The sequence below is a fragment of the Octodon degus genome, unplaced genomic scaffold (genome assembly GCF_000260255.1).
Source record: "Octodon degus isolate 3935 unplaced genomic scaffold, OctDeg1.0 scaffold00051, whole genome shotgun sequence".
NCBI lineage: Eukaryota > Metazoa > Chordata > Mammalia > Rodentia > Octodontidae > Octodon > Octodon degus.
The window spans coordinates 13,488,916-13,506,661 of record NW_004524627.1 but is presented as its reverse complement, the minus strand read 5'-3'; the positions used below and the strand labels follow the sequence as shown (position 1 = coordinate 13,506,661).

At 37.8% G+C, this 17,746-nt stretch overlaps 1 protein-coding gene across 9 annotated transcripts in view; it reads right to left on the bottom strand.

The window, feature by feature from the left end:
- Rnaseh2b (ribonuclease H2 subunit B) overlaps window positions 1-17,746 on the bottom strand; it is an 83,865-nt gene that overhangs the window by 30,878 nt on the left and 35,241 nt on the right. For all 9 annotated transcript variants that reach the window (XM_023717298.1, XM_023717304.1, XM_023717300.1 and 6 more), the window contains 3 exons: window positions 11,673-11,787; window positions 3,748-3,812; window positions 1,820-1,925 (listed from right to left, as the gene is read on the bottom strand). In XM_023717298.1, coding sequence (XP_023573066.1) covers window positions 1,820-1,925; window positions 3,748-3,812; window positions 11,673-11,787 — 286 coding nt within the window. The remainder of the gene's footprint in view (window positions 1-1,819; window positions 1,926-3,747; window positions 3,813-11,672; window positions 11,788-17,746) is intronic.

The following is a 17,746-nucleotide window of genomic DNA, read 5'->3' as shown; positions in this document are numbered from 1 at the left end:
ATACATATCACATTTAAGGTTAATCTTTTCTAAGTCTACTTTAACACAGAATAAATCTAATCTGAGTGTAATGAGTATATTCATATAAAAGAAATAAAAAATCATTGATATATTTCTATTACATATTTGCTTTATAAAAAAATCTCAAACATTATAGATATTTCCAAAACAACTTATTCAGTAGAATGTATACTAATCCTAGAGCCGCTAGACCTTCAGTATAAAAATAGAGCTCTGATATGAATTAAATAAATACCATCTGTTTCCAAATTCAGTTTCTTCATCCAGTATTGTGTACAGAATGTGGGGGCAATCAAGCTTAATCAGGGGTTGGGATAACCACAAGGAGAAATGAATTTCCAAAAGTTCGGTCTAATTTTGCTACCGGGACATTCATTTTCTTCCTTTTCTCCTTTCTGCTCTGCTTTCAAGCTATGGTAACAATGTGCCAGTATTATCTAGAAAACGACTACTGTCTGGGGACTACCTGATGTCAAAAATCTTAAAAAGGAGATTTTTCTATTATGTGGAACTAGAAGTTATCACTGGGCCCTTCTTAATATGTGCTTAGGGTTTTAGGACAGTACTTATCCAGTAGGGCTGAAGAAACAAAGGAAAACTACTTTAAGAAAGTCAGGACACAGTTCACTTGCTAAATCTGATACTAGGTCAAACCGGAGATCCAAGAAAACACTGATGAAGCGTACACACTTACTTTGAGGCTGGGACATTCAACAGCAATGTAACCCAGAGAACTGGAGATGTAGAGTCTGGGTAAAAGGGCTGAGCTTAGAGCAGAAGACTTTTCATACCTTTAGGATTTCTCTGAGACCAATTTTTAATTTTTAAAGTGAGTTCTGTTTAACCTCTAACATCTCTTCTACTCCTCTAACCAGTCTATAGCTCTACAGCACATTCATCCATCCATCTCCCCATTTGACTCATTTCTTCTTTTTCTTTCTCTTCTGTTGTTAATGTAGGGTACAGACAGTGATAACTTGTTTATGGCAAGTGTGCTGTCCACCACTCTCAGAACAGCAAAAGCCAGCTAGGTTAAGGTGTCATAAAATAATTTCTGAAAATCAAAGACTGCCTGAATTACTGCTGATCACAAACAGGCCATTTTTCCTCATGCTCATTTTTCATAGCTATATGCAGACATGGGGAGTTGTGCACGCTGTATATCCAGAACAAGGAAACACTGAATTGGAGCTTAAAGTCAAGAGTAATTCCTACCCTATCATTTGAGAATTTCAGTTGAATTATGTAACTTCTTATTCAATTATACATATAAAAATAAGGGGCTACTATATAAGAAAAATCGTAATAATAAACCTTAACAATAATAAGCCACATGCCAAGGGAACATTGCAACAAAAAGTTGAATAGTGTGGATTTTAGAGTGAGACAAGCTCCAGCATCAGCTCAGCTTTGCCACTGAACAGCTGAGTGACGTCAGAGACAGTCCTGACTCTCCTGAGACTTCCTGAGAAGGTCAGAGATCCCATCTGAATACCTGCAGTTTAGCCAAGGGCCTGGCACATGACACTCTCTCAAGAAAGGACAGTGTCTTAGATAGGATATCACTATTAGTATGAAACAACTACTTGCTGAGTGAATGATTCAAGGATCAATTCCTGACACAAGTGGCCCACGGTAGAAACACCTACCTACCCCAAGATCTATGTGAACATGGACAAGAATATGAAGCTTCTGTGCCATTCATTATGAGTTCTGAATCCTCACATAGGCATTTATACCTAAGCAACTTAACCCAAGATAGGAACTGGGTATATTTCTGATAAAATCACTTACTTACCTTCTTTATCACTGGAAACCTGATCACCAGAGAAAAATGCAGCTGACTGTACCCGGGCACCAACACTGACGTGATTGGCTTTTAAGGCTGCCACTGTCTGATTAACCTAGGAAGTAACCACCGGGGTGAATCAGGGTATTTTCAACTTAAGAAATTCGTGATGTTCCAGATGGCCCTAAATCCATTTATGATCTGGAAAAAAGTACGTGAGAACCTATGAGCATCTTGACTAGAATCAAAAGATGACATGGCTGCACAATGGGAGAGAGGCTGGGTCACAGCAACATTGGTGAGTGATTCCAATGCAAGGACTTCTAGTGACCTACCTGATATGAGTGGCGACATATTGTGACTGAGAACACTGACTGCAGTCTGTTTGCAGGGGTCTGCTGTGACCTGGACCTTTTAACTTTTATGTGACTGTGAAAAATGCCTTGGGGCATACAAACACTAGCTACCTCATAAAATGGCACAAAGCCTATCCACAATAATTTCTAACACCCTTCCCAAATTTCCTACTTCCTGAGAAACATAATAAATATAAACATAGCTGTGCAAGTCACTCTATTAACATTTCTTAAGAGCAAAAATGAAATGCCAAGGTTTTGTTCAGAATTTTTACCTACACAGGGTAACACTATTATAAGCATTACCGTAAGTGGAATACTACTTTGTATATTAAGAGCCTGATTAACTCATTTCTGTTTCCAGATTCCTAATGTATCAGTAACATCATATGACAGACAACATACACGAGACAAGGGAAATCAGCTTTTCTACAGTACTGGTGGTTGTTTTGTAGACTTCAGCCTACACTAAAAATATTCTGCAAACCAGTAGTCAGACACATATCTCAAAATACATTTCACAGAGCTATCCTTAATATTTACTCTTCCAAGGGGCCGGGGAAATGGCTCAGTAGAATAAGCACTTCCCTGGCAAGTGCAAGGGCCTGAGTTCAATCCCCGGTTCCACAAAACAAAACAAAACAAAACAAAACAAAACAAAACAAAACAAACCCAAAACATTTACCTTTCCTCTGTGCTGTATTTTCATTCATTCTGTCCTGTCTTAACCTATTCTATCCCGTTTTATTTCAAGAGAAATACTGGTAGTGACCTATTGACCTGACTTAAAAACTAAAGCTACAAATCTTTTTTTTCTTGTAAAGAAAAAAATCATTAAAGCATATACATAAAAATATTAGCTATGGAAGAACAACATTAAATAACATCTTATTCCACATTAGAAAGAAAAAAAAAGGACCAAAGGTGTAAGAAACTAGATTAATTAAAGGACTGAAAGAAAAGATCTGTTCTTTTTGAATTTTATACTTAGCAAACATACCTTTGAAAACTAAAAGTAAGATTTTCTAGTTATACAAACTTGAAATATTTTAATACCTCCAGAAGGAAGCTACAAATCTTATATAAACTCAAAAGTTTTACAGATCTTATATAAACTGAAAATGTTCAGAATGTATAAAATACAAGGTTTGCCTGGCAGAGACCCCTCTTCAGACTCCACACACTGAACACATACGCCCTCCTAGTCTACCCCAAGTTTCTTCTCTCCATCCCTGGCTGGCTAGGTGAGCAACTTTACCCTAGGAGACACCTGCTGGGTTAAAAGCAGCAATGTTCCAGTACTGTCCTGCTTGGAAGGCTCCATCCTGCACTAACTCAGCAGCATGAAACCTTTCATCCTGTGTTGACATGAAGGAGAAAGGACAATGCAGGCCAAACAACAAACAAAACCACATAGTTTTTAGTTGGTTATCAATCTGAGATTTCTCTATACAGCTTTCCTCTTTTTTAGTGGCTACACAGGATGCTCTCTGGATTTAGTCTTTCTGCCTTATCTATAGATTTTTTTTTTAAGATATTCTTATTTTTTTTTAAATGGCATTAGATAGAAACCATACATACCTTTTTTCCCAGCCACTTTAATGTTTTTTCTTTGCTGTATTTGTAATATTTCTTGTTGTCTATTTCTGGATTAAGTAAAAATGAAACAAACAAGAACAGTATAGTGAATTAAACAAACAAAGAAGAACTCTTAATGTTGTATCATATACAAGTTAACAATTTAACAATATTTCATAATAGCTAACATCCTTTAAAAAATCAAACTATAAACCAGACAGCATGCTTGAGACTTTAGGAAAACCACCAGACAGAGTGACTCAGAAGTCTTCCAACTAAATGAGAGAAAAGGTAAGAAATCAAATTATGCAAACAACTCTGTAGAAAAGATAATTTTTAAAACTAAGAAAATTAACCTACTAAGTAATCTTAATTTTTCTCCATCATTTTAAGTTTACTTCAATGTTTTCAATGAAATATTTCTTTTCTAAATTAAAAATGGAACTCTCAGGGGAAAGAAGTGAAACTAAAGGCAGATGTCTATGAAGTTCATTGCATATAATAAGGAGGGAGAAGTCTTGTTAACCCCTCAGTGCTAGCCTGGTGGGATTAGTGCAATAGAAAAGAATAGATATGTCTGTCTTTCAAAGTATTACGAATACAATCATGGCTAAGTCAAGGGAATTTAGATTTATGGTAGGCTCAACCTGGCTCCTTGTGGGGATAAAAAGCCACTTCCTATAAATTATACTTCCTTTCTTCACAATCCACCCAGCGTTATATATCACATCATTAAACCCGGATTTCCTCTACAACACTTTTCATTGATAATTTTTCCTTCCTGTGCAATTAGCAAAGGCAGTCCTCTCACTCTGGCCTCCTTTATGACCGGCAGGAGTAATCTTTGTGATCACTAGAAGCCCTCAGGCCAATGCAAACTCACCACCTGTGAGCCACATAGAGTGACGCTCTCTTTCCTTCTCTCCACATCATGGGAAATGGAAATTGTTTATTCAGGGATAGATGCTTGCAGTCTGCTAGGTGGTGTGTATGGGAGGGACTGGAAGTTCCCAGCCTTAGTCTGTACTCACTCACCTGCATTAAGCCTATGGCTATCAACATGATAGACAAGACAAGGCAGCACAGAGTGGGAGCTGGACCTCTGCATCCATTTTCAGAACATGTCACTGGAATAATAAGGAGGGACAGCCTCAAGGGATATGCTGCTTGAAGTGTGAGGATCCCAGCTGTCCTAGAGACAGGACTCCCAGACAAACAGCTTGTTATAGCAGCTGGGCCCCTAGGACTGGACTCAGTTTCTCTGGAGATGATGCTATGCACAAATGAAGGGAATTTAAGGTGCACACAGCAGGCATTCAATAACTGTATGTTGCTGGATGACTTTTAGACCTTCCATTCGGCACCTGAGACAAAGACTCTCCCAAAAAACAGGGCTGAAGTCTCTCCTAAAAAATTCTGCGGTCTGTCCTATTCACTGCTCTTTGGCTCCTACCTCCAAATTTCCCGATAGAGCTAAAATGTGCCAGTTTTTCTTTCTAGCCTCCAACCTTCTAAGCCCCTTGAGGGGTCTTTCCTATTCCTCTTAGAAATGGTCTCATGCAAGGGACACAACAAGCACTGTGGCGCATGCACACCCCAACAGGAATGGGCCCTGAAGAAGTCACCTCACTCTCAAAGCTTATTTCCTCCCACGTGAAGGGAATGTTCATCAGCGGCTTGAGGATGAAATGCTATAACATATATATATATATATATATATATATATATATATATATATATATATCCTATAGTATAACGCTTGACACACAGAAAACAGGATTAGCTAAGAAAAGTTAGTGACAGTGATATTTGTTCATGATAGTACCAGAAAGCAACATTTATTTAGGCTGCTTACATTTTCTCATTTCACTCAGAATGAGTCTCAGGTAAAAAACATTATTTGCCCATATTTTAGAAGACTGGGTTTAAGTGACATGAAGTAAACTCTACAAAATCCTGAGCAAGTAGCAACAGGACACAAAGAAAGACAATTTTAATACTGACTCTTCAATTTGTATGCTTTTTATGACTTGTCTTACAAAATCTATTAGGACTTCTACCACAATGGTCAATACAGGCAGTGAGAGGTATTGTTCTTGTTTGTCTTAGGGGAAAAGCACATTGTCTTTTACACTAGAGATGATAACAGAAACTTGCCACAGGTACCTTTGCCAGATTATGGGAGCTCCTACTATTTCTAATTTGCTATGAAATTATTTCATGGCTGAATTCTGTCAAATATTATTTTATTTCTATTGAAATGACCATATAGTTCTTTTGTATGTATAATAAATTTATGAATTACTCTAATTTTCTCATGCTTAATCATATTTGCCCTGCTGCAACAACCCTAACTTGGGTCTTATGTATTTGATTTTCCAATATCGTATTAAAATTTATTCAGGGTATGACAGCAAGAATTTGGTTTGGGTTACTTTTTGTAACAATTCTGATTGTGCTATTGGGGTAATTTTGATTCCATAAAATTCTTCTCTCATCTATATCCTGAAAGAAGAGTGAGTTCTTTGAGTATTATTTTTCCCCTTATAGTGTAATAGGCTTCGGCAGGGACACAAGCTAGGTTTGCAATTTTCTTTCTAGGAAGTTTTTACATTATAAGTTTATATCTACCTTATTGTACAGCTGCTGTAAAGATGATCACTGTATCCTACAATGCTACCAAAGACAAAGTATATAGACTGAGCTTAATTTAAAAATTTATAGATTTCAAAAAGGAAGGAGGGTTAATGTATTCATGATTGCCACAGACTGCCTACAATTATGAAAAATACCATTTGTCATGTGTGTCATAAACTTAACATTTGTGAGCCTTAGTGAGTTAGACAATATATGCTGGAAGGGCTTTTTCCCTTAAGTGTCTGGTGCCTATAAAACTGGCCTCAAACATCTGGAAAAATTGAGTTTACAAAATAAATATGGTGTAAGAGTAAGTCCACAATTAAATAACATGTTCAGCAATTGGGTAATCAGTTCACAAACTTAAATTTCCCTGATGTATTGTTGAACAAACTGCCTGGAGCATATTTTCAAGTCAACTTTCTTAATGTTTCTTATAATGAAGAAACTCACATGGTCCCTTTTTTCTCTAACCTCCTGGGTACTGAAACTTGGCAACTGCAATTGGAGTCTTTTAATCAGGTAAGTTTTCCTGGCTCTTCCTGTTAATTGCATCAGATAGGCCATTGAAGTTTTGGCTTGAAATATGAAGCAGAAAGTTACAGCAAAGGCAAAGTTCATGACCCTTTGTTCATCTCTCCTCTGAATGTGAGGCTCTTTGACAAGAAATGTGCTCAGAATGCCAGAGCCAGCAAACACAGACATGGTATTCCATTTCTAATAAAGCAGGCAAGGCTAAAGTCATGGCCACCACTGTCGGGCTGGGCTTATTCTGGACCTTAGAAGGCCAGAGGAGTCCATTCTCTCAAATCCAGCAGACTTGACTTGATCTACAAAGGTCACAGACACCCCAGCATGCATCTGGAATTCAGTAAGAAAATATCTGGAAAGAGATTTGAACATTTCAGGCTTTATTCTATCCACACAAATGCCTCTGAAAAGGATGGAAATTAAAAAAAATAAAATCAGCTTTCTTCTTTGATTATTCTCCCTGTCATACATATATTTTGCCTTATTTTTCTTAAAAATCTAGAAATAAACAACAGAGAATGAAAACAAACATTATTTATAAATGGACAAAAATTTAAAGTAAGCAGCCAGTCCTCAACTCAATCACCAAAAGGCTACCTTGTAGGGAACTATATACAGTGCCTGAAAACTTATGAAACCCTTCGTAGGGATAAAAGTTTTTTAGTCCTTAAGATATTCCACATCTATCTGCTTTCCTGCCTACTTCTTGTGCTACCTAGATGGAAATTATTATGAGGAGATACAGTAGAGGCTTTAAATACAAATCTCTCAATTTTATTTGTATCTGAGACACTACCTAAAAACTCTAGCAGATAACTTGAAAGGGCTGTAATAGGGAAGGGCAGGGGCCCCTGCCTGACGAACACATGTACAAATCCTGGTTCTACTTCACGTTCTGTGATGTCAGTGAAGTTACTGCAACTCTTTGAGCCTTTGCTTCCTCACTTCTAAAGTTGCAGATCATAGTAACAATGACAGGAAATTACTGGAAGGATTAGATAATCATATGCATAAAATAACAAGTATGGTCATTCTTCATGTCCTATGCTTTATCTTTTTTGTTGTTGCAGTACAGGAGATTGAACTTCGAACCTTGTGTTTGCCAAGCAGGTGCTTATGCTGCTGAGCTATTTCCCCAGTCCTGTACCTTTTTTTGACAGGCTCTATTAATCATTATAAAGCTAAATCATTATAATGATGGAAATTTCCTGTGAATCATGGAAAAATATGTTCATCCTAGTATACTGTCCTTGAACACAGACCTTATAAAGAAAACTATTTCATGTATTTACATTTTGGGTGAAGGAGTGAAGTAAATAATGTAAAACTGCTTGTGTGAATTCTGATAAGCCTTAATGAAGAAAGGCATGACACATTTATGATTTATTTTTCCTTCTAAATGTTTTAAAATTATCTGGTTTTGTTTTTAAACTGTCCATTATGTCAAATTTAGAGGCTACAGTTTATTAAGAGAAGACAATATCAATAACAAATCTCTGTCAATTTGTATCTTTTACTGTGTGACATTTAATCTGCAGTACTTTGCTTGGGCTTCCTATCATTTAAGCATGAAACTTTGAGCTCTTGGATTTTAGAAATTTGACAGATAGATAGATAGATAGATAGATCAATTAGACAGACAGACAGACAGACAGACAGACAGACAGACAGACAGACAAGACAAGACAAGACAAGACAAGACAAGACAAGACAAGACAAGACAAGACAGACCTAAGTTGAACACAGAAGCGCAGTCCTTCTAACTGGCAATGTTGAGGTCAAGGAGAATAGGACAGAGGTTCACACAAAAGTACACCTAGCTGGTTATTTTCTGTGCAAGCAGGATGAACTGAGAATAAAGCCCTTGCTTTCAAGTTGGGACATGAAGTAAAAAAAATGCACAAGTATTAACACTGTTTAATAATCTGCGTCTCTGGGTTTTGCCTTAAGGTAGCTATTTTTATAATGGTGGGATTCTGGATATAAGTTAATTCCATTTTTGAGTTAAATTGACAAAAATTAAAAATGCCTATAATTATTCATTATGTTAGCTTTCAAAGATGGTTGTGCATTATTTTGTTTGTCACTCGCAAAAGGCTTGCATCTTCTGCAAATATGGCACCAGGAAACGTCTTCAGTGGGACTGCTTTGATACAATCTGGACACTAAACCCCCTCATATCCAAACTGGAGTCTCAAGCGCATCCAAGAATTAGAGGACCCCTCACATGTGAAATGTAACCTCAGGGCTCTCGTAAGTGGACACACCTTGGAATCACCCATCTTGGTCCCAGAAGAACTGTCACAGTGAGCCAGACCAACTGTGACCCCCAAGCAATCATAACTTATTGGCCTACTGTTCTCAATTTCATACTGTGTTTCCAGATTAACCCTGAGACTACTTGGATGAGTTATGGAGACAGTGGTGCTAAGTCTGCCCAGTGTTTTTGACTTGCAAATCATATTTGTCCTTAATGCCTCACTTGCTTTTCTCATTATTTTTCCTTCCTTTTCTCAAAATTCAAGTGCATAATATCTAAAATTACCTCACCCTCCAGCTGCTACTCTAGCCCATGCTCCCATCTCCAAGAGAGCATGACACAGTCTGTGGGTCAAGGTATACGCCCAGGAGCCATTCTAGATTTCTCTCTCTCTTTTTTTTTTTTTTTTTTTTCTTGGCTGGAACCAAGGATTGAATTCAGGCCCTTGTGCTTGCCAGACAAGCGCTTATTCTACTGAGCTATCTCCCCAGCCCCTAGATTCCTCTTTATCCTTGATCGCTACCTAGTGACTCATGTGGTTGGCTCCACCACTTAACTGCACTTCCTTCCAGTACCATCTCTTAAGCGCAGGCTCCCATGACCTGCCATCTAGATAACAGCAATGTCCTACAGACCTGGATTTGGCTTCACTTAGCACTGTACTGATAAAAATTTTATAGACATGCTATCACCATTAGGTCAAGCCCAGATGTGTTTAAGGCCCCTCCCATCTGGACTCTTGCTTAGCATTTCTATCCCCCTCTTTACTGCCTAAATTCCTCCCCAGCACCCTCTATGCTAGAGAGCAGCTTACTCTAGCTACATTAACTTCCTTGGGATTCCTATGCATAACCACCTTTTCTACAAGTCCATGCCTTTTTCACACTTCGGCTGGGCTCATTCTCTAAGGCTCTACTGAGGACATTTTTGTACTCAGAAAGCAAAAGATCTCCACCTACCTATGCTCTCCACTCAAATCAAGTCTGTCCTGAGGCATCCCAGGAAATACAGGATTTACTGCCTTTACACCATCCTGGTATTACCCTGCTTGTCATTTGCCACCATCTCACTCAAAGCAAAGTGACACAAGGGACAATGCCTTACTTGTCCTTAAAGCCTAGTGCTAGTGTTCAACATATGGTGCTCAGCAGGTGTTCAATAAACACTCTAGGCATTAGTAACATTAAACTGCTGAAAAGCACAAGGTTGTGTGTTTAATTCCTGGTACTAAAACAAAACAAAATAACAACAACAACAAAAAACCCAAAAAGCAGTATTCATCAAACAAAGGATTAATTAGACTTTACAAAGAACTCAAAAACAAAAACTAATCAAACAAAAAAAAAACCCAAAACTAAGACTCTGCAAATTTGAAGACCCAATTAAAAAAATGGGCATCTGAAATGAACAGATATTTCTCAGAGGAAGAAGTAGAAACAACAAATAAATATATGGAAAACTATTCACCATCCCTGGTCATCTGAGATGGAAATTAAAGCAACGCTGAGATTCCATCTCATTCTAGGGAGAATGGCTATTAGTAAGAAATCAATCAATAAATGCTGGTGGTGCTGTGGGGAAAAAGGAACCCTTCTCCACTGTTGGTGGTAGTGTAGACTGGTACAACCACTGCAGAATTCAGTGTGGAGATTCCTTAAAAAACTAAAGCTAGAGGTACCATTTGACCCAGCTGTTCATCTTCTAGGCATCTTCCTGAAAGAATTAAAAGCTTCATACCACAGTGACATACATACACACCCATGCCTAGAGCATCCAGTTTGTGATAGCTAAATCTTGGAAGCAGCCCTAACACGTATTGACAGATAAATGGATGAAGATTTTTTATTTTTATTTTATTTCTTTGTGGTACCAGGGACTGAACTCAGGACCTTGCACTTCCTAGGCAAGTTTGTATTCTACTGAGCTATCTCCCTAGCCCAAAGATTTTTTTTATACAATGGAGTACTACCTCAGCACTAAAGAAGGATGAACTTGAGACATTTCTAGCTAAATGGATGTACCTTGAGATCATACTCTTAAGTGAAATAAATTGGACACCTATGTTTAAGTACTCAATCATCTGTCTGATGTGAGAAACTGCAAGCGTAAATGAGGACCAAAATGTGCAACAGGTACTGGGAAATACAAGAAAATGTTCAAAAGAGAAAGGGAACAACGTAGGCAGGAAGGATAAAAGAAGGGATAAAAAGAGAACAGAAGGGAAAAAAAAAGGAAACAAAGCTTTTTTTAAATGAAGAGGGGAAAGAGTTGAAAGGAAGAGAGGGAGATGGGAAAATAAGCAGCAGTAAGGTATGTCATGTACAGATACAGATTCCCCATGATTAATAGGATCGCTGTGTATACCTAAAATGTACTACTAAAAGATAAGAGGATAAAAATAAGTCTCATAGCCAGAGAGTCTCTAAGTGGCTACATTCTCAGATAAAGGCCCAGCCTTTCTACTAACTATAGCCTGACTTCAAAAGTCGACATTACAAACCTTTTTCATCTGTCACATGATGAAGTAACTTCTCAAGTTCTAGAACTTTCAGTAACAAAATGCAATCTGGAAATATGTCATCCATCACAACTTGATCTAGGGGTTGAAATTTTTCCTAAAACAAAACAAAACAAACTCTACTTCAGTCAGAATGCAAGCACTGCAGTCAAGAAACTTTCATACAAAAAACTAAAAGGACATACTACCTCAACTACCTTTCAACTTAACTCAGAGCCCCCTGTTCCATTTTAGGAACTTTCAAAGCATGTAGGACTGACCCTCAACACCCTCCAGGAAGGTCTTGTGAGTTCTGAGTTTCTAAGTAGCCTGCTGTGCACCTACAGAATATAGGCACTGCCTGAAGCAGTGGAACAAAGTTGTAGAAAAGCACAGGAAGCCACAGAACTTGCCAAGATGGTAGATTTCCAAGAGCCAATCCAAGCATTCAATATGAAGAGCCAGCTGAGGTAACAGAGCAGGAGTCCTGATGAATACAGCCGTGAACATGCCTAGAGAAGGCCCAGAACACACCTGCTTTCCTGTCCTCACTCGAGGGCTGAAGAAAGAAAAACTCACTAGAAAAAGAAAAACACAAAAAGTGAAAGAGCTGTCAAAAAATGTTTCTAAATTTAGACAACAAAAGAAAATAGAGCGCTGAGCCAGGGAGATGGCTCAGTGGAATAAGTGCTTCTCTGGCAAGCACAAAGGCCAGAGTTCAATCCCCAGTTCCACCAAAAAAAAAAAAAAAAAAAAGAAAAGAAAAGAAAATAGAGGGCTAAGTTCAAACAAGAGGCAGATAGGTGAAATCAGGAGCAGCCAGAGAAGGCTTGGTTGAAAAAGGAGGAGACATTCGGCCACTTAGGTTTAGTGTTTCTTGACTTGTTGCAGGAGGAAGTTTGTCTAAATGAAAATATTGGTCTGATTATGGGAGGCCAGGCTTTATAAAAGAGGTAGAGCTTTGCCAATGTCATTGTTATGATTGGTACATTTGTCAACTTGAGGAGTGTAGAAGCTTCACTAAGTAACAGAGCAGTTCTATATCGTGGGGTGAGAAGCACATGTCCTTACTACTCTAGGATGTCATTCTCTGGTCAACTTGAGAAGTTTGTGTTAACTATGTGCAAGAGGAAGGCAGCGTGGGTATAAAGAGCAGAAGGCTGAACACAGTAAAAGGGAAAGGACCAAATGCTGAGCCTTTGGAGGAGCTCTATAGTTTCTGCCTTCAGCTTGCTTCTGCTGTAGACTGTTTCCACTCTGCCTGGGATTCTTCAGCCTTTTAGTATAAACTTGTCAGCTTTCCTTGTAGATTCTTCAGCATTTCCTCACAGACCCATCAGCCTCCTGACAGGGACTTGCACACACTGCAGTGAGCTCCAGACCATGGACTGTACCCTTCAGTCTCCAGCTGCAGACACCTTCCACATGCTTCCTGATCCCACTCTGTGACTGACCAGTGTGAACCAAACATGTAATTTCTTATGTTTGTGTATCTTATGTCCTATCTGTTTCTCTAGTAAACACTGGTACAGTCAGACTTCTGCTTCTTTTGTAGTGAAGACAGAAAAACTGAGTTACCAGTTTCCCTTCTGCAAATGTAGCTTTCTTTAGTTTTAAGAATGAAATATTTTCATTCACTCAGTAGAACACAAGGTAACTTGCCTTTAATAAGTGGTAAGAAAAGCCTTGACTTAAATGTTTTCATCTTCTTCAAATTACACATTTCCTAACTTTGTTGTTAGATTTCTACCTCAAATCCAGGCTTCCATGATCAACCAACATTTTACATATTTTATGACTCCAAAATAATATTCTCCCTGTGAATTTACCTTAGAAAACACCTCAGAGACAAGCCAATCGAAGTTTTTAACTTCATTTCTGAATTCTCCCAGGGTGGAGACCAGAACCACCTCTCTTCTTTGGACAGACAACTGACTACTCTCACCACTTGTGTGCCTGATTATTATGGTAGCCTCTATAGAAGTGGGAACTAAGAAACAGAACTTCACTAGTCCACAGAAGGCAGAAAAGATAGAGAAGGTAAGTTGCACCTACATTCTTGAATAAAAGTTTTAAGTTGGTTTCATTACTCTGAGTACTTATAACAATTTAAAATTGATTTATGTATAAAATAAAGTTTAGGAATTTGGTTTAAGGATCAAGTAAACTGAACCTATAAGCATCTAAACAACATGCTAACATAAAGGCTCAAAGCCTCAGATTTTCCAAGCACTCTAAAATATATTTATTCCTTAAAGTTACTAACTCAAAGATTTTCAAACTGGTTGATGGATTCCTGAGAGTCTCCAGTTCCCATTTATGGGGTCCCCAGGCTCAAAACTACTTTAAAATAATGAAGATGCTACTTGCATTTTTTTTTTCTTTTCAAAGTTTTTTTGATAAACATATAGCAATGAGACAGTTTCAAATCAAATCGAAAGTACAGTTTCAACAAATAATACACTGCATATATTCTTCTTAGTGGTTAATTCCTGTACAAGATGCAGACTTGTGATCCTACTTACAAACACCATTAGAAAAAATCATTCTATTAAGAGAATGCAACTATATATCTATCCCAACCACTTTGAATACAGATACAAAATGGACATTCATTATACCCCAATTTTTTTTTAAGTTCCGTTGTTGAATATTATAGGTGTGTAAACTCAGCAAAATATTCTAAAAGAGTACAGAAGCCCATAATAGCATTGGGTCTTCTGTTTAATTGGCAATGTCAGAAATTATTGACGTGAGTCCCCCACAGCTCAACATAACAACATGGCTTTACTTCCTATATTTCATCTTCATACTTTTCTACTGGATGGTTAAGACCAAGGTAAAGCAGAACCTATGCAACAAGAGTTGTAGCTTTTTGGTTTGAGAAGGTCAGTGAAATGCCCTCAGGATTTATCCTGAGATCCTGTACCTCAGATTGTAGAACCTTTGTCAGTGCAGCCATGTGGATGAGTCACGGCCATTGCTTGGCCAATGTGCTCTCTGTGAAAGCCTGAGAGAGTGTCTTCTCCTCATGTGACTCTCCTTAGGCACACTCCACGTCATCGATCAATTTCCTCTTTGGCCCCATAACCTTCTTGATCAGAAAATCTGGGACACTACCGAGGTACTTGACGTTACAGTACAAGTTCTCATATGTCCTGAGTCTTAACTGACCTTAGAAGGGTAGGGCCAAAATATTGGCTTTCCTTGTAGCCCTCCTTTTTCTCTAATTTTGGTCTGCAAACTTAGGTTGTTAACCATCCAGAAGAAAAGCTTATTGTTATTCTCAAACGATTTACGTTATCAAGCTTAACCTCACTATTTCACTACATTTCAAACATCTTAGGCATAATAAGGAACAGGTATTTTTCATCAAGTATTGATATGTTAAACCTTAAGTCCCTACATAATATGATAAAGAACATTTAAAAATTAGATTATATTTTAAAAATAGGATAAAGAATTCTATGCTTCTCATGTTTGCACATAAGTCCAAAAATCTCACTATATACAACCTTGAAGCAGGACTGTCCCACAGTATTCCTTTTCCTGTCTCTTGCTTTCATTCATCATCCCCTTCTTCTTGAACATCCACCTACCCGAGAGACATCTTAGCAGTAACAGGCATGTCATGACAAGCAGCCCGTGTTCAGAATACCACATTGACAGGCTACTTGCATTTTTACCATGCTGGCATGTACACTGATATTTCAAAGGCAACAGTGGGTGTACTGCTGGCTCCTTTGCTGGAGTCCAACAGGCGGTGGCATCAAACTGTCCTGGCAGTCATCATAGTCTTCATTGCTATGTGCTTGCAGTTTTTACCTTTAAATTTGTTTAATCTTTCTTTTATTTTAAAGAGAATTAAACATTAAAACAAAAGTTTTACAATGAGATGACAGAAAATCAATGATTTTTATATTACATAGTTATCTTCAAAGTAGTTGCTCAGATTATCAGATATAAGCATGCAAAATTGGTCAAATTTTTTTAATTAAGCATTAGCTGTCCCTTTCAATAAACCATAGCAATTAGTAGTTCAATTATCTTAACTTTCTTGTATGTGTATTTATAGATATATTTTTCTTTCTTTTCTCCTTGTCCTCATCCTACTTGTTCTTTCCTTTTTTTTATGTATTTCATACAGGGTCTACAGGGTCTCACTACACAGATCTGACTTACAGTGATCCTGCTTATCAGCCTCCGAAGTGCTGGGATTACAGGTGCATGCCATCACATGCCCAGTCTCAATCACTGTCTCAGGTTGGGGAGATAGCTCAATACAATGAGCGCTTGCCTGGCAAGTGCAAGGTCCTGAGTTCAATTCCCAGTACCGCAAAAGAAAGAAAAAAATCATCACTGTTTCAGCATGCCCTGGGGGCGGGGCTGGCACGGCAGGCCCAGGATCCAGCCCCTGACCCCTGCGTCTGCCTAAGCAGGTGCTTTAATCACTGACTATCTGGCCAGCCCTGTTTTTTCCTTTTGAATAGTTTCTTTCCCTTTCACAGTATCTACTGTATTTTTCAGATTTTGTTCACTCTTCCAGTTTCTTACACTAGGGAGACAATACAATGCTAGTATCATCTAAGAATATAGTTGGTAAGTACTAAAAGCAATTAATTCTACTTAACTCCTGACCCTCAAAGTCTCATAAACACTCTGGTGAAAGTGATGTTAGCTAAAGCAGCTCTGCTTCTTTGCCTCCAGGAGAAGGTCCCATGAGACTGAGCGGCCATCAGAACCAGAACCTATTTGTGGACATCATTTTTATTTGAAGAACCCATTATGAAATGATTACTTCAGAGTCATGCATTGGGCAGGATGTAAGTGGAATATGTCTGTCACTGAAAGGGACACAGGACCTGCAGCCCATGATAACATTCAAGCTGTCAAGCAGAACTTAAAACTTACTAGGAGAGCTTTTCAATACTTATAAAAATTTTTCTGAAGAAACCAGTGGTGATATTTACTCCTATAGCATGTCTCCTCATATTGCAATTTTAAAAATTCTTATTCTTTGTAGTGTATGCTTACAGCACAAAATGATTACAATCACTGTGAGGAGCTGGTATGTAACCCATCTTAAGGGTTTCTATGTCCCCTTCTCCTCTTCCCATTCTCCTTCTCTTTTAATCTCTTGGCATCTTCCCATCTGCAAAAGATCTAGTTCCTGGTTTCCTATTACCTTCTATTTTGCTCTTTAACTTACAGATTTATAATTTGGATTTCTTATATAAGAGAAACCCTGTGACATTTAACCCGTGTGTCTGATTTCCTTAGCCCTATGGTCTCAAGGCACATCCATTTTCCTACAGATGACTCCAGTTTATTTTTCTTTGTGGGATGGCACAGTACTCCACTGTGTACAAATATCACATTCTCTTATCCATTCATTTATTTATGAACACATATGCCACTTTCAAGATTTGGCTATTACAAGTTGTGCTGCTATAAACATGGGTACACACATTTCACTATAATATGTGTTTAACTCTTTTGGGAAGATAATAAAAGGGGTTCAATTCTAATTTTAAGTTTTTGAGGAATGGTTATACTGATTTCCATAGAGGTTGTACTACTTCACATTCCCACCAACTATATAAGAAGGTTCCTTTCTTCCCATAGCCTCGCTAGTGTTTGTTATTATGTAGTTTTAAAAGGCCACTCTTTCTGGAGTTAATATGTCATCTCAACATTGTTTTAATTTGCATTTCTTTAATGGCCAGAGATGTTGGACATTTTAAAAATGTATTTATTGGTTATTTGTGTCTATTTGTTTCAGTTGCTCATTTTTTGATTGGATGCTTCATTTTGGGGGAGGTCTGATTTTTTAATTCTTTATATATTGTAGATAATAGTCCCCTGTCCAAGGAAAGCTTTTCACTATTTTGTAGGTTATGTGATAACATTCCATTTTTTTTTTACATCAGTTATTTTTATTTTAAAGAAAGAAAAAAAAATAAAAACAGTGGTACACAATCTCAAAACAAGATTTTAGGAGAGTAACAATGGTTAGTACATTGTGTGTTATTATTGCCAAAGTAGTTTCTCATATTACAAGATATAGGCAAGAATAA